The 26,017-nt window shown below is 39.9% G+C and overlaps 2 protein-coding genes across 3 annotated transcripts in view; both read right to left on the bottom strand.

Moving 5' to 3' along the window:
• The window catches only part of nlgn3a (neuroligin 3a), a 274,566-nt gene that overhangs the window by 186,904 nt on the left and 61,645 nt on the right, over window positions 1-26,017 (bottom strand). The gene's annotated exons all lie outside the window — the stretch shown is intronic.
• On the bottom strand, window positions 479-3,969 carry LOC117817313. 2 transcript variants are annotated; one of them, XM_034689948.1, is made up of 3 exons: window positions 3,059-3,969; window positions 2,836-2,932; window positions 479-962 (listed from the first exon to the last, which is right to left on the bottom strand). In XM_034689948.1, the coding sequence occupies exons 1-3, from the start codon at window positions 3,548-3,550 to the stop codon at window positions 715-717; spliced, it is 837 nt and encodes a 278-aa protein (XP_034545839.1). In that variant the 5' UTR covers window positions 3,551-3,969; the 3' UTR covers window positions 479-714. The 2 variants fall into 2 exon arrangements, with proteins under 2 accessions (XP_034545839.1, XP_034545838.1); XM_034689947.1 differs by having other exon boundaries at window positions 2,836-3,969.

Raw genomic sequence — 26,017 nt, 5'->3', positions numbered from 1 at the left:
CATACATTACATTCTGATTAGAGATTACAACCTCTTAAATTCAACTGAATGTCATTGAAAGTGCTGTAGATACACAGAATACTTGAAAACATAATAAGTGAAATAATAATTAACCTTACATATCATCCATTAGGTTTATTTTAGGCTAATATCTGTTATCAAACACCCCTGATCTGAGGTCAGTGCAGTCTTGTAAATCACCACTAGATGTCAGCTCATAACCACAAGTCCAGTATTAGCACAGACTATTTTGTATTGCTGTTAGGTCCACTAGATATAAACCATGAATAAATGATCATGTTTTTCTGCTGCATATAAAGCACAACTACTCAGACATATTGATCCCACATGGCATGCAGTAATGCTGGTCTCTCTGTAGAATAGTGATCTCTTTCAAAGCTGTAGTCACCATACAGCAAACACACATGTTAATATAAACACGTGCATATATGCATATAAAAAAAGACATGACAACATAAAACTTTGCACATAATTGTTCTTTAATATGTTTATCCTGTGTTAACATTGATCCACTTTAAGGATATATTGCAAATAAAAGTAAACCTGTTTACTTCATGTCAGTTATATGTGTCATGTCAATCCAAGCTCTGTCAGGATGCACATCTAAACATTCAGCCTAATCATATCCTGGAAAGCTTGACTTTGTGATCTTAATCAATCAAGAGAAATCGTCATAAATCATCATCTAATGAATTAGAGCTGAAAGGTGTCACTTTCTCCATTTGTCAGGTTCTTGTCCTGCTCGTACGTCTTGCTGATAGATGTTTTCCCCTCATACCAGTTGGCAGGTTTGCGCTGCAGCAGCAGCACACACTGGTTCCTCAGCTCTTTATTCATACAGAGCAGGATTATAGGACTGGAGAGTAAAGGCAGGTCCAGCAATAAATCTCTAACCATCTCCTGACATACAGACGGATGTTCCATCAGCGCAAACACTGCACCTACAGAACATAAAGTAGAGTATTTGGTAAATATTGTAGTGCTTTAAAATGCTTGTCATTCATATGTTGTGATGTCAAACCACAAGAAGTCCTTCAAAAAACGCTTTATATTCACGTGTGGATTCATATATTGCAAAGCCTGTGGGCCTGTATCACTTTTCCTAAGGGGTATCATTTAAAACATAAACATCCATGATTCAAAGAAACACATTAAAGTTGAAGACACAGTTTGCAGTATATGACGTTTAGCAGAGCAGGCATGATAGAAACAATATTCATATGTATGTTTTAATTATGTATAATCACCATAACATGAAAATGGTTTGGTTTTTGTTAACGTTTAATTAACATTTTATAACAGCCTACTTCTATGATGGCTACTATCTTGCACCGCCATGTAACTACCACATTACAGAATGGACAAATTAGTAACATGCACATTTTTGTATTTCGTGAGTGGCTGCATATAAAGTGCCTGTTTGAAGATGAAGAAGAAGAGAGTGGTTATTGTGCGCAAAATAATTTGTGTTAACAGACATTTTTGATGATAAAACTTAAAAAATAGAGGAACACACTACATAGACATGGGGGGTGAGCAAGGGAGCCTTCAATCTAAAATGTTAACTCTAGATACTGGTTAGATTATTTATTATGGGAAGAGGATTTACAATAAACACTTCACAAAGGTTGGGGTTTATTCACTAAATAATTTAAATTATTCTACTTATTATTTATTTTGATTCAGTCAGATGAAGCTAAAGCTCTTAGACCTCCTAAGATTACTTGGTGTCAGCATAATGGTGAAGAAAAATGCTTTGTATTTTATATCCAGGAGGAACAGGTAGCAAACACAGGGGTGGCATAAAACATCAAGAACTGTAGATTGAAATAGAAAATGCAAGTTAGAGCCATTATGCACTCTTTGATTTCTGTTTCATTTTATTATCGCAACATTGGCACATTACATATCTTTTTCCTCTTCTGCAGTCCTGTTAACTCTAAAGTCATGACTCAACATCTCTTAAAAATCAGAAAGTTATCTTAAAACTTTTAAAGTCACACTACACTGCACACAGTTGTTTTACTTCATTTAGCACTAGTCGATTAAGATGTAAAATTGAGCATTAAAGATAAGCTTCATTTGTTGAGTCGTGTTACTACTTGATCAGATTTTTTTTGACATCATCGAAATGCACCTTAAAGGGATAATTTTCAATACTCTCAATACTCTTTTCTTTATGCTTGTTTTTTTTATTTTTTTTTATTTGAATATCCGCCTGAAAAATCTTGGCATCAGTAGTTTGATGATGTATTTTTAGCTCAATGGAGTTCATATTTTTATTCAAAAACTTCTTTAGACATCAACCAAGACTTGATAGCAGTATGATAAGCTCAGACATTATTGATATTTAAATTTTGAAAAATGTGGAACTGGGTCCCTTAATAGAACTGTGTATCCATTTCTTCCTCCATTTAAGCTCAAAGAGGTTTGTTTCTTATTGCAGTCCTCAACAATACTGATGCACCGCTTTCTGGTTTTCAACAGGGCGGCCGAAGATCATCACAGAACATGCTTGCGTGCATGTACGTTAATCGTGTGCTTTTAAAAGGAATTTATGGGAATTTGTTGATAACACAGTAACTTTGACAACCCTAGTTAATACATGTGTTATATAACTATACATATTCATTGGTTATTCCTTTTATCAGTTCAGTATTTAAAAAATATGTAGCATACTTGCAGGTTTCCAAACAATCATAGCTTCTTTAGTATAGACTAAATATAATGACCAATACCTCTTTTGACAAAGAGATGGGCATTATTTGGGGTCAATGCAACCACCCACCAAAAAATGATTTGATGTCTACCTACCAGGTACATGTGCGGTGAAGGTAATGAGAGATATGAGGCTGAACACCTTCGCCAGGTGGACGTTGACTCTCTGACTCCTGTGTATGACCTTAGCGCTCTGGACGATGGTTTGAAGAACATGAGCGTAGAAATACAGACTTAACGGCAGAAACAGGCCCGTCTTCACCATCAAAAGCACCCTCATTATTTTATCATTGATGAAGGAGAAGCAGGTGAGGTTTACCGGGTCCAGGTGACCCACATGGAGGCCCAGGATCCACAAGGTGAGGTCCTTCAGCACCACGGGGAGGAGCGGAAACAGGAGCTGCAGGGCCAGGAACACCCTGCTGTTCACCAGGTGTCTGCAGCCACACACCACCGTCAGGTAGATGGAGAAGGTGATGAAGGAGACGTAGTGGAAGGACGCAGAGCTAGTCAAGTGTTTGGCGCTCACCATGACTTCACACATGCGTGAGCCCAGCAGCCAGCGCCCGTGCTGCTTCCAGTAAATTGTCATGGGCCACAGGCTTAGGTTGACCAGGTTGCAGCAGGTGCTTCCCAGGATGAACATGGCCACATTGCCCCTTATCTTTCTCTGCTTGTTGAGCAAACAAGACACCAGGGAGACCAGGATGAAGATGTTCAAGCCAAAGCCTGGAACCAGGAGCAGGACTTTGGAGGATGCACAAAGGTTTAGGTAGTCGGAGATGCTGCATTGGGAGGATGTTTCATTCATGGCGAACAGCTACAGACACAACTGTCCAGAAAGGCTCAGGGATGGACTGATTTTACTCTGTGATTAAAATCTATAAAGGATAATCCTGCAATACTCTGGGGCAACAAAGACAGAAAAACAGATCCTGTTACATGTGAAATGCAGCATCATCTCTTAATTATACAAATATGTTTCCATCCTCTGTCTCCTTCCTCTATGTCCAATCACCTCGACTTTTGCTTCCTCTGAAGTTTATTGTTTCTAAGACTTTTGCCCAGTGGACCTAATTACAAAGGATTCAGTTCATAATCCCCTTCCTCTAGTTTTAAGCCTCTCATAAAACTGAAAATCTTTAGCTACTGTGCAGCAACTTGACAAATTGATGCGAGGTGACCTTATATTCCTCCTCTGCTTTCCCACTTAATTTACAGCTATTTCCTCTGCTTCGATCAGACGTCAATGATAGCAACCCATCACGTTTTGTTATATTTCATACTGATGCATTGCTCAATGCATACATGTTTTTCACAAGTGATTATTCATCATTACCCTCAGCCCTTATCACCTCCCTTTTTGTTCATTACTTTCTACATACAAGGTGTTTTTGCTGGGATACGCATTCACGCTCCAGTCTTAATATTCTGTCTATGAAATATTGAGGGTTTGTTCTTTCTTGGCTGTATCTAATTTATTACCTTGTGATCTGCACGTTATTACCCAGCAGCTTCCTCCCGCTCTACCAGTGCGGAAATCGTCCTAATGAGAGCTGAAAACATATTTGTTTACTTCTCTGGGGCTTTATTAATGTGACACAGAGCCTGGTTGATTAAGTAGCTAACTACTCTGACATTACCCAAAAGCAACTTATAAAAACGTCTTCGATTAAACGAGCGGAGAGATATTTAAAAGTGTGATTCAGAGTTTGAATGAATGCATTGATACCACATGATGTTACTGTCATGAGTAGGCAGGTATGTTATTACTTATCAGTAAATCAATGTCTGGATGTCAGATTAGAACCTTTAAGTCAAATTGAAGGCACCTATGGGAATATTGGATGGATCTTTATAGACCTTCATGGTAATAGGAGAATGGACTCTACTGTTTATGGTCCTCTGACTTAGTGATTCAGCACAGGGTTCAAATGTTAATTTTTCCTTACACTTTGATTTAGACAACATACATAAAACATATGACATTTTAAAAAGCCTCAGCTGCACTTACTTAAGGTCAGCCTGTTCTCATTTCAACGTCAGCCAATACTGATGCAGTAGTGCAGCTCTTGGCTTCATACACAGACACCAGTGATTCCCACTCAAACTTTAGCTGACACAGGCATGTGAAAGGTAACCTGCAAGAATGACCCAAGACTAGAGGGTGATAGAACTGCTAACATTGGGGCACCATTGGCCTAGCAGTTTAAGCACGCACCCCATGTACAGAGGCTATAGTCCCTGTTGCATAGGTCGCTGGTTTGATTCCCCGACTCTAATATGTGCAGCATGTCTTCCCCCACTCTCTACTCCCCACATTTCCTGTCTCTCTTCAGCATTCCGATCCAATAAAGGCAGAAATATCCGCAAATAATGTAAAAAAATAAAAAATAAAATGCTAACGTTAGCCACACTCATGACTTCATTTACCTGTAGACCCTATGATCCATTGCGTTTATTTTTGACTGTTTCCTGAATGTTTCCTTAATTAAATTTTAAATTTCCAATAAAATGTCTAGGAAATAAGTTGCTTATGAACATCCCTACAACTGACATTGTCCCTGAATGCCATAATCAAACATTTTTGTAATTTCTACAATGACTGTGCGAATCAACAAAGGAGTTGTGTGTGACACCAGCAGCCAACATTTACTTAATATCTAAACCACTACCATGGTGTTTTTCTAACCTTTATTTTGTTTTCTTTTTATCTTCGTTTAAGGCTTAACACATGTGAGGAAGAAAAAAAAAGACCCTTACCTGTGTGTCTTTATGAGAAGCACAATGATGTGATAGAGAGTCAATCTGGATGCTTTGCTAGAGACGACTCACTGTTTTTTTTTTATGTATAGATATATATTTTAGTGCATTTTCGCCTTTAATGGACAGGACAGCTGAGGAGTGATAGGAAACATGGGGAGCAGAGAGGGTGGGAGGACATGCAGTAAATGGCCGAGGCTGGAATGGAACCTGCAAACCCTGCAACAATGGCATAGCCTCTGCATATGGGGTGCACGCTTAGATAACTAGGCCAACGGCGCCCTGACCACTCACTGTTTTAACTGCTAGTGAGTAAATAAAGCATGCTGACATGCTAACCAAAGAGGATGAAGTATGACAGTACATTTTTGCTCAGATCAGTGCAGTGTGTTCCAGGACTCTGCAGCTACAAGGCTGTTATCAAATCTCTCATGTATAGCTATTATTATCTAATAAACTGAAGTGTTCATTTTTTGTTGTAGGCAAATGTTTCCACTATCCTTGTAACACTGGTTTTGATGTTAAACTTTACATTAACTTTTTTTTTCTGTACTAATCATGGACACTTTTGTGAACTCACAGTTTGTGAATCTGCTCATCATAAGGTGCTTTTATTTGAAAGTCTCAGTTCTCTTTTGGGTCTCATCAGGGTTTGTTTGTTTGTTTGCTTGGCACCTTTGCCTGACTGATTCTAGCAAGCAATCTGGTATAATTGGTCAGCATGACCGGGCTTGTCTAATGCATCAAAGGCCACCGTGCTGTTCACATGACATCTAATCAGGCTGCAGGAGAGATGTGGTCACTGAGCAGACAGAGCCGAGCACTGCCGACACTTCATATCACAAGCACTGAAATGTGGATGAATACTTCAGACACACTTGGATGAATTCCTTTTATAAAATGAGCACTATGATACCACTGGCTTTGCTTTTAGTTGTTGTTTTTTTCCACCCTACAAGTTGGACATACAGTGTACTTAATATAGCATTGAGGGGGAGGAGGGTTAGCAGTGGTCTTTGAGTGGTTTTCAGACGTGTATGTAAATGGTGAATGCTATCATTTTGTGTCCCTGATGGGTTCTGTGCCCCCTCCCTCCAGCAGCGAGTGCTTTGAAGACTGACAGACAGGCAAGCAGGCAGACAACACTGAGAGGTGCTGTTCCTGAAATTGACTGAAAATCAGAGATGCTTGCCGGAGCAGTTTGATCCAAACAGACTGCAGAGCAAGAGGCTGAAGTGATAGAAAAAGGAGATAGAGAAGGAGATATGGAGAGAAAGAAAGAGGCAGAGGGAGAGAGAGGGAGCACTGTCAGTCAGTCGCGAGAACAGATCGGCCTCAAGGTGACAACTCCTTCCATGAGATGCTTTTCCACCAAGGGTAATGGAGCTTGGGTCTTGTCTCACAAAAAGCAATTTATAGCCAAGCCAACTGAGGTCTAAGAGCTTCAGAAAAGAGTAGTGTCAAATATTTTCAGCAACAAATTGTGCTGTGTCAGGCCTGTAGATATCTATCTGAGACCCATAACACTCAGCTGAAAACATGCCACCTGCAGAAGTTCAGGTTATTAGAAGTTAAAGCAGGCAAACTGTAGTAAACAAGTTCTTGAAAAAACAGTCAACTCTGTTTTAACTAGGGGTGGGTCTCACTGGATGACTGAGGATACGATGTGATACTTACAATACGATAAAACGATACTACACGTTACAATACAGTACGGTACAAACAATACAATACTATACAGTTCTAAGGATATGATACGATTCTAACAATAAAATAATATACGTTATAAATCATAGACTGTATGAAATATGGACGTAGTATCCGTGACGTCACCCATCTGTTCCTGAGCGCTGTTTTGAAGCCAATCGACGGCAGCAGCCATATTGGAAATGCAGAACTCAACCAGGCAAAGTGTGACATAAAGAGGCGGAGTTTGAGCCTCCTAGCCAACAGCTATGTGCTCCTGACCGGGAGTCACGTCAGTCATGTCCTTATTTGGGCAAAAACTCGAAATCTTAATATCTTCTGAACCGTTGTGTTAGAAAAAGATTCACCCACCGTACAGTGTGTGCGAGATTAGCTTTGTAGGGCCAAGCCGTTTTTTGAACCAGGCTGTAAACATGTTTATCAATGCTGCAAAGATCGTCTTTTTCCCATTCATGTCTATGTGGTTTCAGGTGTTTCTGCAGCCAGCCTCAAGCGGATTCTCGATGTATTGCAGTTTATAAAACTTCTGCATGGGCTTCATCGTTTGAGACCGGAGGTGGTTATAATACGATACAAACAAGATACTGTACAATACATGTATGCACTTATGCAGGCGTGCCTGTGCTTATACATGTCCGTGCAGGCAGATCTATGTTTGTATAGAAAATGAACTACTTATTTCTAGATGAGGTGTTGGTCAGCTATGCATTATTTTCTCTTTTCTCGTCAATGGTTGTTATAGGTTATAGGTTGGTACTGTTTTTGCTTTCAGTGATATATCGTGAACCCTGACTTTATATCATGTGGTGTGTGTGTGTGTGTGTGTGTGTGTGTGTGTGTGTGTGTGTGTGTGTGTGTGTGTGTGTGTGTGTGTGTGTGTGTGTGTGGTCCAACTTTTCCACGACCACTCAATTGAGTATAATATGTAATCAAGAATGTGGGGAAAAACACAAATAAAGTCTGTACAAGATAGGGTACAATACTAAGAATGTGATATGATACCAAAGATTCAATACAAACAATAGAATATGAGCAATACGATACTGTGTGATACAATACAAAAAATATGATATGATACGATAGTAATAATACAATACGATATTAACAATACAATACGATACTAACAATATAATTTGTTACAATGCGGTATGATACGTTACAACACTAGAAATACGATTCTGTGATAATTGATATATTGCAAGATGATCATATAATCATACATCACAGTATTTGAAGAACACAAAATGCCTCTTAAAAGGCAAAGAGCAGGATTAAGGTTGTTTTCTCTGCACTGTGGTTAGGTTTCACTTGGATGAAATAACCCACGTGTTGTATTCACCGCCATGTCAATAACTACAACTGGGTCTTTCTCAGTAAGCTTCCACTCCTCTTTAGCCTTCAGTAAAACTTATGCCATATAAGCACCAATATCCCTCTCGTACATCACACTAGTTTATGACACATAGGAATTAATTTACCAGTTATAGTGAGTCAAATGGGCAGTAAGGACTCTTTGGATGGTAAAGGCCATCCATTGCAGGTGAGTGTCTCTCCGCAGACTTGAGTTCATCCTCCTATTTCCCTCTTCTCCTAGCGTAAAGAGCTATAATACTTTTTCTTTCTTTCCTCTTTTCTGTTTTAAAAGTAGCTAGACTATTCTTAACTTATTTTCACTGTAACCCAACATTATTCTGCTATCTTCTGGTATTACGCTTCTTCTTTGGCTAATTAACTGCTGTTCCTGTCACCCTGCTTCAAATCATTAGTGCCAACGCAAAGAGCCATGAAGCAGCAATATGGTGAGTCAAATTGGCAGGACAGTGCACAGTATTTATTCAATTAAAGTATAGATATTTAGCACCAGTATATCAATTATTGTATCACGTAGGTTGGGACAAAGGTGTATTATCAGATCGATGTTTTGTCCCACCCCTGATTCTACCAGACTCTGCCGTTCACACTTCTGCAGGAGAATCATTTTGATAACCACAAGGTTTTTAATAACAGCTAGTGTTCAAGAGTGAAAACAATATTGTCAGATCGTTATCATATGATTGCAAACTACAATAGTGCAATGCTTGCAGTAAATGCAATGTTACTCAAAGGTTGCACAATGTCAGTGTTTTTCAGTGTTCAGTCAAAAGTTCCAGTGAGCTGGTCTTGTTTTTAGAAGAGTCCTTTATGTCTGAGTCAGTGCCGGGCAATATTAAAAATGATGAAAAAACATTTCCCATCAGTCGATATCCAAAATTATCACAATACATATCAAATAATGATTTCATTTCAATGTAAAGTCAGATTTTTGCTCCTGAGTGAAAGTTGAAGAAACCAGACAGTTTGTTAGTTTGTATCTGGATTTAGTTTCTGATAAGCTTCTTGAATCCATCATTTCTGACGTGCTAACAGGAAGCAGGTCCTTTGAGTAAAATGAGATTTTTGTGAATTTAGTTAGTAGATTCTTATTTTTCTCAGGTTTAGTTTCTTAGCATAACTTGATTTAATTTGCAAAGATATATCAAATTGTGTGCTGTGTATTAGTTTAGTAGAGTTTTGTTTTGAGTTGTGCACTCCTCTTTAAGATTACTAAGGGTTATGAACAGAGCGATGTTGTTTCCCACAGTGCAGTGAATGCATTACGCTTATTCAGTGTTCAGTTGTTCACGGTGGACATTAAACGTGTTAGAAATGCACAGCAAAAGTTGTCTCCGCGCTCTTCCTTTACCCACATCCTGAAAGTGTATTTAATGAAGTGTATTAAGATAATAGTTAACGCCAGAGTCGACACAGTGTCAGACTAACGACTCTGCTTTGAGTTTTCTTCTGTGACGCTGTCGCTAGTTTCAGCTGTTTACATTCCACTCCATAGTCTTTAAGCCCCGCCTACCTCTCACCCTGCAACATGATTGGCTGTTCAATGCAGTCTTCTCTTTCTTCTGTCTAATGTTGGGTGGCAACTAGGGTTTAAGGCTCATTAGCGCCCCCTTTCCAGTGGTTGGGAGGTGTAATTACAGGTTTATATATATATATACAATTTTTATCGAACATTTGTCATATTTATATTGAGAATAAATATATCGCAATTATTAGTGCTATAGAATTATCGCCCAGCATTAGTCTGAGTCAGACTATTTAACAAAGACATCTATCACACGACTAAAATATATACTATCAGAGGACCTCTCTCATTACATACCTGTCTTTGAAGAGGACATTTGCAAGATTGGTCCCCAGTTGAAGCTTACTGGAGGTTTCCCCTCTGCTCTACCATTTCTGCTTGTGATTCTTTGTTTTACGTGTATGCGTAGTGTTGTATGAGGGAAATAATCTTCTGCTTTTCCTATGTTCATTCACATAATGCTCACTACGTAAAGTAGCTAGTAAGTGTCATCATGAGCTCTAGTAGTGTGTGCTGTTTTGTTTCAGTTTCAACCAATGACAGGCATTTACAGATTAACTGTATGGAAATAGTTCATCTTCCCACTGGTAGTCTGTTTTTTTTTTAATGGGCATCACTTTTTGAAATGAAGGAAACCTCCTAATAGTGGGTTCAAGTGTGTTTACCTTATGAGTGAATTATTATCCCAAATCAACTCCAAAAAGTCCCCAGAAGGCAAATCAGGTAACAGTAAACAACAGTATGCTCTTCTCATGCAAGGCCCCAGCACTGTTTGCATTTAGTGCCATCTGGTGTTGCTGGTACATTAAATCTAATGTTTGATGAGGAGATTATCATCTCACACCTTAAAACCGTCTGGCAGTGTGCCAGTAAATTCTGATGAGGCTTTCAACTGGGCTCTTTCCAAATTCTCGTTTGGATGAAAATCCCCAAAATATGGCCAGCCTGGGTGAGCGGGATTTAATGTTGCTTCCAGGAAAATGAAGAGTTTTGTGGAAATCTCTCAAGCATACGCACTACTTTCCAAATCACAGACTTCATTCTTTGATCTTCATGCCAATTTCCTGAGCTTCTGTTTTGAACACAACAACACAGTGTGGTATGAAATCTCACATGAGCTTAGGATGGTAGTTAACTCTCCGGAAAGCTCTGATGAACAAGAGAGTTAAACAAATAAAGCTGATGTTGATTTACTAGTGAATGGACCACATGATATGCGTCTCTCAGTGAAACTTAGAGTATTTTGTGAGAGTAGTTTCACAACTGCGAAACAATCAGGCGCGATTGTAAAACAGTATTGAGCATTAGAGTACATACAATAAGATCATAATACCCTTTCCTTTGCCCTTATCTCCTGTCGCAATGGAAGACCTAATTATCAGGCAGAGGAGTCTTAGCTTTGTCTCACAGTAATTACCAGCAATACTAAATGTGAATAGGTGCTGTTACAGACTGTAGACTTCACTGCTGGTTCATATGTTGGGAACTATCTTGCTGCTCTGCCCTTACAGCAGATTTAGTGCAGCACAGTTCTCATTCGACCTTCAGTCTCTTTTCATCAGTGTCTCTATAGTCGCCTAAGCCCGGCATGTAAATTCTTATAGATTCAGGCTCTGGGGTGTCTGCCTGCGTGGGCCGGCCGTAAAGCCTGTGGAAAAACTCAAGGACAAAAGCAGGTAGAACAAACTAAGGCCTCTCATTTTAATAATCACCTCTTAAGCATACCAGGCGTAGACAGAGAGTTTGTTTGGCGTGAAGATCAAGCCGGTGACAAACGTGGAGCAGTAGGCTAAACTCTCCTCTCATTGAACCATCATCCCTGATTTGAGACATCTACCAGCAATTTTACGGTGACTGTACACTGTAAGAGCCGAGTGCTGTGTGGTTTGGAGCAATAATGCTGCTGTAATGGGAAGACAAAACCAATCACATGTTGCAATGTCAAGCCTACTTTGAGCAAGGGTTGGACTAATCAACACACTGATGGCCAAAGTGCAAAACTTCCTATCTGAACATTTTACATGTGCAGATAGGAGGTGTTGTGCCTCAAAATATTCCCAGCAAAAGTGATTGGAGGTTTTGGTCAAGTGACTTTTCTGTCACAATGAAGGGCGGGATTACCTTGCAGACGGGCTGAAAATGTGCAGCCTTCCTTGTTCTCATCATTATAAGGGAAATTCGCAAATCAGAAAAATATGCAGATAGGCGGTTTTGAATTTTGGCCATCGACAAGGGTTTGTCTTAGTTGTTCTTCTTTCATAACACAAGAGTTGTGTAACAGTATTCTGGGATGTATTTAATATTCAAATGTGCGTGTTTTTAAAAAAAAAAAAAAAATTTAGGGCTTTTTTGCCTTTATTGACAGGACAGCTGAAGAGAGACAGGGTATGTGGGGATTAGAGAGCGGGGGATAACATACAGCAAATGGTCGACCGGCCTATAGCCTCTACTGTATACGTGGGGTGCTTAGACTGCTAGGCCACCAGCACCCCTGTGTTACTGTATTACAGATAACACAGGTGCCTGGTTCCAGAACTGGTAGGTAACAAGCCTAAACGTTCTTGTCAGAATGTTGCATAGGAGGCGTGTTGTTAATAATACTGTTACCAAGATGATTGAAACCAACATACCATGAATGACTTAACAGCACTGATCAGATTGTAACAGCTACGTGACATCAAAAACCACTCTCTCTCTCTTTTTATGTGTTTGTGTGTTTCTCTGCACAGCATGAGTAGAGACCTTGTGACAGGTGTGTGAGGGGTGAAGAGTGAGAGGAGTTTCCAAAAACTAACAGACATTAGATGGTGATCTTGGGAAACCAAAAAAAGTATAAGAAAAGTGCAGCAACAAAGAAAAACTGTGTTTTTGTACGTGGGAGGATTAGGACCACATCAAGGATTTCAAAAAATTAATTAGATTTCGAGAATTAAGTTGTAAATTTAGAATTTAGTTACATTTTGGAAATATGCGAGAATAAAGTTGTAATCTCATGAGAATGAAGTTATTTTACAAGAAGTAATTTATGATTACAGGTTGTGCTTAATCTATATGTAAAATAATATATAAGGGGATATAGGGCTGGGCGATAAAACAATAACGATAATTATCATGATATTATTTTTCTCAATATAAATATAATGAATGTAAGATAAGACATTGTTATGTTTAAACCTGTTACTACAGCCCCCAACCACTGGAAAGGGAGGGGGCACTAGTGTGTCTTAAACGCTAGTTCCCACCCAACATTAAACAGAAGAAGAAGTCAGCAGGGAACAGCCAATCATGTCGCAGGGTAAGAGGAAGACAGGCTTAAAGACGTTTGGAGCGGAATGTAAACACAGCTGAAAAGAGCGACAGCGACACTGAAGAAAACTCAAAACCTACCAGCTCAAAGCAGAGTGAAAGCATGCTCAACTAATGAAGTTTAATGGTCTTTCTTGTAAAGATATTTTGTTTACTAGACTACTAAACAGATGCAAGCTAATATAATGTCTGGTTTCTTCAGCTTTCACTCAGGAGAAAAAACCTGCCTTTAAAATTATATGAAAGAATGATTTGATATTTATCGTGAAAATGATAGATTTTAACCGATATGAAAAATATTATTGTGGTAACATCTTTTTCAATATCGCCCAGCACTTCCAAAACTGATTCAGAATCATGATACTTGTGAAAATGTGACGTTGTTCCTCATCTTTGCTGTAGTGGCTGGCTACTCTTCTGATCATCCCCATTAAAATAGGATATAGTCTAGGCTAGTCGAAGCCTAAAATAAAGACTTTTTCTAATAGATTTACAACTTAATCTAAAAAATGTACACATTTATTCATGTACATTTACGACTCTAACCTCGTAAATGTATGAACACTGCTGACTGATAATAAACTACATTGGTTTTGCATGTAAAGTAGGGAATGTAAGCACAAACAGTTCAAGTAGTGGAAACAGGCCTGTATTGACCAAACCATGAATCCTGATGCTCTTCCAAAGAGTTGTATCATAATGTTCTAATGTTACGCCATTTCTGCTTATGTAAGAATGTAACAATTATCAATAGCTGGTGTTTTTTCTTTTGTTTTCTTTTTGAAGACAAAAGTCTTAAACATTCGCAGGCCACTTTCAAGATAAATATGTAAAACCAACGTTTGTGGTATTAAGCATTTGCCTGAAAACCAAAGCTTTCTCTAAACAAGTCCAACTTCTGAGTAGCTTTCTGTTGAGTTTTCTTTGATGTTGTACTGAAAAGAAACCATAGTCTGGTACTTGACCTCTGAACATTCAAATTTTGTTTTTGGATTTGTTTGGTCTGGACTGATTATGAAATCTGTTAGATGAAGAGACGATTGACAAGTGAGAGCCTTAAAGGCAGACTTAAAAATGTCAGTGTCACCTTTGAACTGTCAACAAAGTCACATCAATGAAAAGTGACCAGAAAATCAGAAAAAGGAGCGGATGATCTTAACTCAGCAGTATCGAGGCTTGTAAGTTGACTTTCTTCTGAGAATCCACATCAAAAGCATCAGAAGTGTTCGACTCAATCAATAAACACCGACTCTGACCTCAGCTCAGCACTCTCTGCACAAAGAACAATCTGTTGCTCTGTCAGCACGAGCTCCTGAAGAACTGCGGACAGCAAAACTGCCATGTAGGCTCTGCAGGGAGAAATCAGCATTTTTTTCCCCCCAATGTAGAAGATCTGACAGGTCAGGGTCAGGTTATAACATATGATAATGCTGATTTTCACAACATGTATTTATATAAAAAAAAATACTTCAGTGTCTCACACGAACAAAGAACTTCTGCATCTTTCCATCAGCAATGAACTGTCAAAGACCTGTTTTATCATTAGCTTTGCTTCAGTTTGTGTCCTCTTGGGGCCCTTTTTGAGTAGGGCCTATACCGCTTTCTTCTTTTTACTCAAATTTTCCTCTTTTATGTAGCACTACAAGAGACTTGGGAGTTTGTGTTAAATTGACGTCACTCACCGATGAAAATAGATAAGTGAGCATCATGTATTGCCCGTGAAAGGATGTGAGCGTCACGCCGTGGGTGATGTATTGACGATGCTGTTATGAAACACCAGGAGAATCTGTAATATGGGGAGGACAGGAAAGGGTACTGCAGCTGGTAAGAAGTCTACACACGCCCAAAAAATTCCTGGTGTCCTCAGGGGATAAATTAAGAAGTGGCTCTACTGTGTACTGGCCAAGCTACAACCTACAGTCTTAAAATATGAAGCCCATGCAGAAGTGCTAAAACTGCAGTTAATTTAGCTTCCCCTTGAGGCTGGCTGCAGAAGCAACATAAACCACATGCACACCAATACAAAAAAAGACCATCTTTAAAGTAATAATAAACATGTTTACAGCCTGGTTAAAAAAAAACGGTTTAGATCTGAGAAGCTAATTTCTCTATTAACACACACTGTACAGTGGGTGAATTTTTTGAGAACTGTATTTTCGAAGATATCAAACTCACAAGTTTTGCTGACTTGATTGACAGGTGGGTACCCTGTAGCTGTTAGTGAAAGGGCTAAAGGCCCGCCTCTCTACCTCACATGAGCTTGTTCAGCATTTTCAATATGGCACCCGCTGATGATTGGCTTCAAAACAGTGCTCAGGAACAGACGGGTGACGTCATGGATACTGCGTCCATTTTTCTTACAGTCTATGGTACTGGCCTACTTAAAGCACTTGGTTTACCACCCATCAAAAAAAAAATCTGTACATGGAAAAGAGAGTTGTCAACAACAACAACAAAAAAACACATGTTCATATAGTTTTCACTCTCGCCTCCATATTAAGATTCAGGGACTGTCTGATGTTTCTGTTTTCAAGGTTAAATCACTTAGACAGACCTGCTATTTATTAGGGATGCACCGAAAATTCGGCCACCAAAAATGTGCGGCCGAAAATGTCCCAAAAGAGCATTTTCGTTTTTTGACAGAAATACTTTTATCACAGAAACAACACGGCCGAAACAAAATGTTGTGATGACGCAAGCAAAAAACGCTGCCAGTACGCGCTTGTCTGGATAAGGGCCAACATGTCTTCATCCGTTATTCCTTTAATTCAGCACTAAGCGTCTTCTAAGCAAAGAGGTTGAGACGGACCTTAATCGCGACTGTATTTGAACCTAGTTATAAAGATCATTACTTGGATTGGATTAAAGCAGCGCGCACAAGAAATGATTCAGGCCGCGATGGATGCAGAGAGTCAGCTTGGAGACAGAGAAGCGCACAGCGCAGGAAGAAGAAGGATCAGAGTGCAGGAAAAAGGACTCGTCTCTCTGAACCAGATGAGGGGCATGCACCCTCGTTGTCTGATATGTTCAATGAGATCCTTGATTTTAGTGAGGTTAGTACACAGTCAGAGCCATAAATGCAATGGTAGGGGAGACCGGGGACAGTTGTAACATTTTTGACATTTCTGTCTATAACTTTGAGCTCTTTTAACCCAGTGTGTTCAAACTGCTATACAAACTAGCTTCAAGTGTCTGCTAATAAATGGCGTAGAAAATGCCTGTGCAACACAAACAGAAAATACATGGCTTAATCTCAAATCCAAGGAGTGAAATGTTACAACTGTCCCCGGTCTCCCTACTAATAATTGGCATAATAATTTATTTTGGTGTTTCGTTTTTTGGTCTTGGTTTCCTCATTTTCGGTTTTGGCCAATAATTTTCATTTCAGTGCATCCCTGCTATCTATGGCATCACATAGCATCAACATACAAGAGAACTGTCCTTATAGAAGGCTTCTTCATCAATGAGATGGACATCTGAAAAGCATATCAATAATTTTTAGTTACCGCAGCGGTTTGTCTCTGTGTGCTCACACAGCTGAATACACTCCTCATTTGGGAAAACTCTAAAAAGAGCTTAATGGTGTTAACACAGCGTGCAAGACGTTTCAAAGTCTTTCCTTGAAAAGTTGGATTTTGATTACATCAGTCCTTCAGCTAATTAGCTAGCGATCTATCATACCTACTGACTAAGGTGAAACGGTAAAGTGCAATTGAACACACACTCACACGCAATACAGCAACTCGCCATACATTAACTTCTTTAAATTAGGATGGAACAACAACAACATTATACACACATCTATAAAACAATATTAATTTATTGGCCACAGCGTAAGTAGCTGTATCCTTACAGCTATATATGTTAGGACGACCGCCTAGCAACATCACTGTGTCTGTATTGGGCTAGTGTTTTCACCAGCTACAGCTAACATAATTGTGTTACTAGCCATTGGGGATGTGAGCATATACTATCATACTAGTGCCAACATATCCGAACGGAGTATGCTAACAATTGCCAGAGCCAGAAAATGAGTTCATTTCTTATTGGAAGACTGATCCAGTGATAACCAGGGGCTGTATGTCATGATCATTGGATAAATGAAAACAAAAATGATGGATAATAACATATTATGAATGTTTATGACCCTGTCCATCAAATGACACACAATCTGACCCGGCCTCTGCATCACACTGACGCTGCATGGCTTCATACTGTAGAGCTGTATGAATTTGAACAAAGCATCAGATTGTTCTGTTTGGCTGTGTAAGGTTGCACTAACACCAAAACTGCTCTCCCTGCTTTCTGTCTGCCAAGTTTTGCCTATCTATGTTTCAGTTGCAGTGGGATAAATCACAACACCACTGGGACAACCTCCTCCCAGGTAAAGCACTGCTGCAGAACTTGGAGTTCTGTTTTGTGAACATGGACTCATGGCACTCTATTTGCTGTAGTTTGCTTTAAATACTATCGTACTGTTACTGGTGTGTTCAAGGATGAAGCTGAAAATGTTGCTGATATTTTAAGTAGTATGCATATCAGTGCTTTTATATTGTTATGAAGTGGTAGCTGATAAGATTAGCTTTTGATTTCAGTGGATAATGGGTTCACAATATGTTGTATTGCCTTGAAATGATACTTGAAATCCATTTGAATTTTTACTGCTGCATGTATAATTTTCTGCCTTGAACAGGGAGGACATTATTCTGATAACATTATTTGAGCATTCAAACCCCAACCATGAGGTTAGAAGAATATGACCACCATGTGAAGTGAATATGGTGAATTATAGCTCATTCTCACTTTCATCATGCTCATTAAACTCGTGAGTGACCTCTTGTGCCTCATGCGGTGATGTATCTGCACTCATTATCTGTCTCTGCTCATTAACTCAACCTCTTTTGATTTGTCACCTCTCTGCCTGTAAACACACAAAGCCACAAACTAAACTGATGTCCGACTGGGAAAGCGCAGAAACAGCGGTCTCCTAAAACTTTTGTCCCTTTAAACTTAGATGATAAAATGTGGAAAATGGAACAATCTTTGTTTGCAGTAAACATTAGACCTCTTATTAATTTTAACCAGTGTTTATAATTGACATATTGAATCTATCTTGACTGCCATCAGACAGATTGTTTTTCAGTAAATACAACATGTCAATGATAAATTGTAACTATAACAAAGCAATTTTTCAAGTGGATTCAGCAGCCGTGATTTGTGTCTCATGTAAACAGCTTTGATAAATGCACTCCGCTGTGTTTGTCATCCTTTTGCTCAATCATTTTCATGCTTAAATGAAGCAATTTGTTTCTCAGAGCGCAATCTGTTGGAGTTGATTATCCAAGCTGTTGATGTCCACCTCGATAAAAATAGAAAACCAGTCTAGCCGCCCACTCCTAGCCCCGGCAGAAGTGCAGCAGGCTTTGTTTCTGTTGAGAGTCGGTAGTGATTGCGAGGAGCGACTTTCTGCGGGAGTATGTGAGAAAACCTAACTTTAATTACAGTAATGAATCTTTCTGGAGAAGGTATTGGAAGTGTGGCATTCGTGTGGTCTTCAGCGAGAGCTCATTCTGGCTTCCAGCACTGTGGTCATTCATCATCAGCTGAACAATACAGTGCGTGGTGGAAAGGATAAGACACATGGAAAAAGCAGAAGAGGGCTTCGTAGAGGAAGAGAGGGAGGTGGTGCTATGTGGTTTCAGTCAGAGTGAAGGAGTCTTAGATGTTTTAAAATCGATTTGATACATAATAAAAACAAAAAAATAAGTATTTCAGAGCTGTACGAAATGCTACAATAATCATAAATCCGTCTTTGGAAGCTACACAGGATATGAGAGACTCTAAAATTGGTTTTTAATAAACTTTTTGGCCACTCAGAAACACAATTCAATCTTTGATCTATTTAAAAATAACTGATGGATTCAATTAGGATGTAATTCAATCTTGTAGCTACACTGGTTTGAATTCTGCCCAAGCTTCTTATATCTTGCAGCTTTTGTAATATATATGCAAATGTATTTTCTGACACATTTTACAAGCAAATTAAGAGTGCTAGTCCCTCATAATGGCCAATCAATTCCTCATTTAGAATATTCATTTCAGCAACAAGCAGAATCCTTGCCCTCGCTCACTGCAAAGCCTCTTCTGCTGAGTGATGCTCTTGCACCTTTAATTTCTCGGCAAGGAATCAAAAATGCATCGGTTTTACTTTCTAATTCGCTGCCTCAGTTTATTAAGCTTCTGCTGACAAATATTTTCACGCACTCTCCTGAACAATGTTCAATAGTTGGAAATGTAATCATCAAACACATTTGCACTCTGAGACAATTTGAAGTTGAAAACTGAAGCGTTTTTTTGTTTCCAGCCAATGAAGCAGCTTATTGCTGCCGCACCTTGTGAAGTGACAACACAGTTAAAATATAAAAGGAAATAACCTGTCATGTATCATTTATGAGTCATGGCTTTGCAAATTTGTATTGCCTCTGGATTTCTTTCAGTGCCTGCCTCAGTGTGTGAGGACTTTGGGGTGTTTTGTAAAGAAGGGAAGCATTTGAACTGTATTTCACTTTCAGCATGCTTCCTTCATTTCTAAAGCTCTGGTCTGTTTCTTAATAGCATTTATGAAAAAGTTAATTTCTTCCAGATCTCTCACCACATAGGAATGAAACTCAACCTTAAAGTCAAGATATCACAATACTCCGGACATTTGATTTCCATCAGCACACCCAGCTTGCTAATGGTTTTACACTTTGTTCGACCTGATATCATATAGATGGAGCACACGTGCACATGCCTGTTCGATATGTGCCTGGATTGTTTTCAACACCACATGCAGCTGCTCTTTTGTGAGTCACTTCTGTGGGCAAAACAAAAGCATCATTACTGTAAAGAGCCCTGAATGGGTGAGTGGATTCCTGAGTTCACGTATCTGGAGGATCATGAGAAGAACCCAAGCTATTTATTACACGTCAAGGCAGAGATAGATGCTGAAGGGGTGATGGACCTGGAGCACTGACCCCTAACATTCCTGCCTATACAGCCATACAGTAAACCCTTTTACAACCCTCACTCTGAAAAAAATGGTGCTGCTGTGTAAAATGTTGATAAAAACGGATTTTGATGGCTTGCAAATCATTAAAATCCTAGATTTAATCAAAAATTGTTCAAAGGCAACATATCAGACAACAAAACACTGAGAAAGTTGTAAAATGCTTTTGAAAAAAGGGGGGGGGGCAATCTCCCCAACCAATAAGGTTACTTTGAAACAGGTGAGTAACATGGCTGGGTATAAAAATGACTTTCCAGAGAGGCTGATCCTCTAAAAAGAAAAGATGGGAAGAGGTTTACCACACTGTAAGAGACTGCATGAGATAAAAACTTCAGAATGATGTTCCTCAGCGGACAATTTCTAAGAATTCATGGATTTCATCATCTACAGTACATAACATCATTCATAGATGTAGCTAATCTGGAGAAATCTCTGTACAAAAAGGGCAAGGACGAAAAATCTATAGTGAACAGCTGTGATCTTCAGGCCCTCCGCCAGCACTGCATTTATATCGGATATGGCTCTGTAGTGGAAGTCACTGCATGGGCTCAAATTCCCTTTCAAAAACCATTGTCCATGAACACATTCCATTGTTGCATCCACAAAAACTGTTATAAGAGTTCGAACTGTACCATGCAGAGAGGAAATCACATATAAACATGATGCCAGCGGCTTGTCTTGGCCCAAGTCCATTTAAGATGGACAGAGGGTAAGTGGGAAACTGTCATGTGGTCTGATGAATCAATTTGACATCTTTGATGGAAATCATAGATGCTGTGTCATCTGCTCTGAAGGAAATGCTACATGAACTGTGTTTATACAGCACTTTCTCTCGTCTTCTGACCACCCAAAGAGCTATATACACTACATGTCACATTCACCATTTCACACCACATTCATACAATGATGGAAGAGGCTGCTATGTAGAGCACTCATCAGTATTAACCAAACTCATTCACACACCGATGGCACAGCTGAGGGCAGTTTTGGGGTTAAGTGCCCAAGGACTTCAGCATGTGGACAGGGGGACATGGAATCTAGCCCTTGACCATTCCTTTGAGAGACTACCAGCCCTAGAACTGAGCACCTATGTGGGCAGCTGCAGAGAGTGACTACCTGACTTGTTGTCAGCGGCAGTGCACAGTTCAAAAGCCAGCATAGGGGATTACAGGTGATGATATGGGAGTTAGTGCCCATGGCATGGGTAGCTTACAAATCTGGTAAGGCACCATTAATGCTGAGCAATATGTAGAGGTTTTGGAGCAACATATGCTTCCATCCAGATGCTGTCTTTTCAGGACCTTTTCAGGAAGACAATGCCAAACCACAATCTGCATTTAACAGCATGGCTCCATAGCAGAAGAGCCTGGGTGCTAAACTGGCCTGCCTGGAGTCCTGACTTGTCACCCGCTGAAGACACTTGGTGCATCATGAAATGAAAAATACCACAAAGGAGATCCTGAACTTTGGGGCAGCTGAAATCCTACATCAGGGAAGAATGGGACAACTTTTCACTTTAAAACTCCAGAAACTGAACTCCTCGGCTCCCCAACATTTACAGTGTTGTTAAAGGAAGAGTAGGTGCAAGACAAAAGGTAACTGTGCCCGAGGCACAACTTTATTGAAACATGTTGCTGGCATCAAATTTGAAATGAGCACATATCTTTTATGAAACAATAAAATGCTCAGTTTCAACATTTGATGAGTTGTCTTTGCACTATTTTCAATTAAACTCATGGTTTGAGTCATTTTAAAACAATCAAATGCTTTCTTGTTTACACTTAACACAGCATCCCAGTTTTTGGATTGAGGTTGTATAAAACTATTTCACTATTAAATGGTCATGACTGCAGTAACAGGGCTGTCTGAGGAACCCACAGTAGCTGTTTGTACTGTTTATATTACTGCTTGATAAATCTCTGACTCACTCTTCCACTTTGCTGTAGATGTAAAATACTTCATCAAACCAACGCACAGCCTCGCTTTTAATGGACCTTTTTAATAATGTGATGATGATGCATCAACTAAACTTTAATCAACTGAACCACTCATGCTGTTAAACAAAAAAAACAAGCAGGACTTGAGCCTTGAATCGTGCCACTAGGTGGCACTGGTCTCCCAATCAGGAATATGTGCAGCTTTCAGTGAGGCAGAAAAGCATAACCACCTACCTGCAATTTACATTTACATGTCTAATAGCACAGGGGTGCCTTCCCTCTGAGTGAAACTGCTTGAGAGCGGAGAAGAGCATTTCCCACCCACAGAGCTGGAATACCAGTGAGCCCAATATTCACTTTAGATCCAACAGCATCTCTTGTGTGAAATGATAGGATATAGGTTTAGCATTGCCAGCTGTCTGTAGAAAACATTACATTTCTGCACATGTGACTGAATAACTTACATCTGTTCTCCAGTAAGCACATGCCATGTGGTGTAAATGTTACCCTGCCCAGTGCTGAAAGAACAAGTGAAAGCTCTGGACATAGATTTTCAAAAAGAAATGAGAGAAAGGTCACGTGCTGCTGGAGAAAGATATCTGTGTTTCATTGATGTCAGCTGGCAATTCATTCTCATGATAACGCCCATGTCCTTGATACAGACAGGAGCTCTACCTGAATGATAATGCGCTGATGGGTTTGAGCCGTAGTCTGCCATGAAACGAGCATGACAGAGCGATGGTAGAGAAAACGTGTATAAAGCCGCCCTGTGCCTTCCCATTACACACCTTCCAATCTGTCCTCTTTAGACAGTAATGAAAATAACAGGCCCTGCTCGGAGATGGATGCCCCCTTTGTCAACCCTGTTATTCATGAGACTCTTTCTACGATTTCACCATTTTTTGACTCGTCTTTCATTTTCTCCTTGATAGAGCGCTTCCCTTTCATTGGATTACAAAGAAGTCATTGAGGTTTACACAGCTCTGCATTCTGTACTATACGCTCACTGTAGGTCACAAGCACACACACACAAGCACACACACACACACACACACACACACACACACACACACACACACACACACACACACACACACACACACACACACACACACACACACACACACACACACACACACACAGAGGGTTCGTTGTGTTACTCTAAGCTGGAGAATGGTGAGTACAGCAGGCAACGTAAGATTGTCCTTCAACACTGACAACAATAAATATATGTCCTTTAACACTTGTTGTCCTGACAAATGCCAACAACTGAAAGTCACAAACACACTGACTATGTGAATATGGTCACTGCGCCTCCATCTCTTCCCAGAGTGAGTGAAGCCAAAACACTACCTGGATTGGCACTGACATGCTGCGCTGGTGGAGCCGAGGCATGTTGCGAATCAATCTGGTTGGTGGAGCCACTGGACTGACATTACACCCCTTCTGCGTACCAAAACACACATTTAACCTCCAGGTCACACATCAAAGACCGCTCAGGTCAGTATAGTCTACAGCAGAACAGGTCACTAATGGTTATGGAAAGTTCAGGGACTCTTTTGTGAGTACTGGTTGCATTTCTCTCTCCCCTTTCTCCTTAACCCTGCTAATCCAGTAAGGAACACTGCAGAAGCCCACATTTGTCAACAGAGCTGTCAATCAATCATTGAAATCAAATAACTAATTCAAACTAAGCTTCTCTGAAAATTGACATCTGCACGACAACTAACTACAGTGACAGAGACCATGTTCGGGAAAACATGTATTTCAGTTTTCAAGTTTAACCCATGGTCCATCTGTTATGATGGAGGAGGCGGGCCTTATGACCTTTACTGTAGCGAGTCACCAAGGGAAGCTTTAAAAGCTCTGGCTTCACTCAGGATAACTGTCCATTGTATCACACAGTCTAAGGTTACACACCACGGGCAGTCAAGTATTTCTTAATAGCGTTATTAAAGGGGTATTCCACAATTTTTAAGGACTAAGATCAGTTAATACAGGGATTAGATGTCTAATGCCAGTGGTACCTACAAGTGAGACAACGATGGCTTGTTTCAGAATGTAAAGTATGCAAACTTTTGTATCAAATGAATGTGTTATATACTGTACTTCCATTTCTGTGTGAAAATAAGCAAGAAAAGGGCAAAGATGGGATGTTCCCAGCAGCCAACTTATCTGTGAATTAATCAAAAATGTAAATTAAAACTATTTATTTATCATAGTTAAACTCAGACGACAGCATCTACTGTTCAGTAATGTCAAACTGGTTTATTGAGTGTGGCTGACATTAGCAATTTTAGCACCAGGATCCTTTGGTCCTTCTTGCAGGTTAACATCTATATGCCTGTTCTTGTTATGCATTACCGTTGTTGAGAAGTTATAGGCTGTTCAACCAGACAGAGCCAAAAACTTTAAATTAAACTTCCTCTCAAATTTTTTGATCCAATCCTGCTAAGTCGCGCTGCGTTATGTGATGCCATCTTTCATCAGTTTCTTTGTTACATCCAGGTTGTAGAGCAGGGACAGTAGGCCCATTAACAGGGGCTACAGCTCAAGCTAGTAGTGGGTGGTTGTGTAACAGCTTAAGGCTGATTTATACGTATCAACAGCGTAGCCTACGCCAGATGTCCGCACAGCTCCTGTACCTATGCAGAGGCCTACGCACGTAGCTGATGTGCACCTCCTCCAAAATGTAACTACGCATAGAATCGACTTGGACTGCAAGCCCTGTGATTGGTCCGCTGGGCGGCATTGTATTTCCCGCATTTACAGCACTTCCGGGATCCCTGCTCATCAGCTGCACATCGGCCGTGTATTTCATCTCCTCCTCTCTATACTTCATGTAACCATGTCTGTATGATATACAGCAACATGTATCAGCTGTAGATTAACATAACACGGTCTGAATCACTGTGGAAAAGTAAACAGAGATCATAGCAGGGCCGGAAGCAGGCGACCAGTTATCACAGAGACCGCACAGCCCTCAAGCGTTTCGGCGGAGAACTGCTGCGCGACACGGACACACGACGCACAAGTATGTGGGGCTCATGTCAGTGTCAGCCCTGCTGTGGGCAACACAGAAGTATAAATCAGCCTTTAGACTAAACAATGACCAGCAACTGATATTCTGCTGCCAACTAGTGACACCGTTGACTTTAGCAAGCAATTTACTAGTTCGTAATCAATAAGATAATGACTTCTTTTAATGACAACATGTGATTAGATTATCAGGAAACTACATATAAATAAATGATTTTGGGAAAAATGTAATAGAAGCTAAATAAAAAAAAAAAAACTGATTATGCAGCGCCCCGACAATGTCATAGTGATGTCAGGGCTAAGTGGCTTGAAGACTACTTCTTAAAAATCATGATGTGCTAAAAAGAGGGAATAAGAAGTTTGAAAGACATTGACATCTATCAAGCAGGAAGGGTTTGTTGGGAATAATTGTGCTTTTGCTCCATGACCTTTGGTGAATGCTTTTTTAAATCCATCTCTCACAGGCCCCCTGCCATACTCTCTACAGAACCTCCATACAAGAACGCTGGATTAATTGTTTAACTCAACCTGACATGAGGGTATATGATATAGTGAAAGCATCTTACCACATCAAACCTGATA

Source organism: Notolabrus celidotus, chromosome 8 (assembly GCF_009762535.1).
Source record: "Notolabrus celidotus isolate fNotCel1 chromosome 8, fNotCel1.pri, whole genome shotgun sequence".
Classification (NCBI taxonomy): Eukaryota; Metazoa; Chordata; class Actinopteri; order Labriformes; family Labridae; genus Notolabrus; species Notolabrus celidotus.
Note: the sequence above shows the minus strand (reverse complement) of the source record. Positions and strands in the feature narration are given on the sequence as shown.

Coding starts and splice junctions, on each gene's coding strand:
- LOC117817313 (XM_034689947.1), bottom strand. CDS start 3,550: ATGAATGAAACATCCTCCCAATGCAGCATCTCCGACTACCTAAACCTT. Junction 963..2,835: donor CTTCACCGCACATGTACCTG/GTAGGTAGACAT, acceptor TATGTTCTGTAG/GTGCAGTGTTTGCGCTGATG.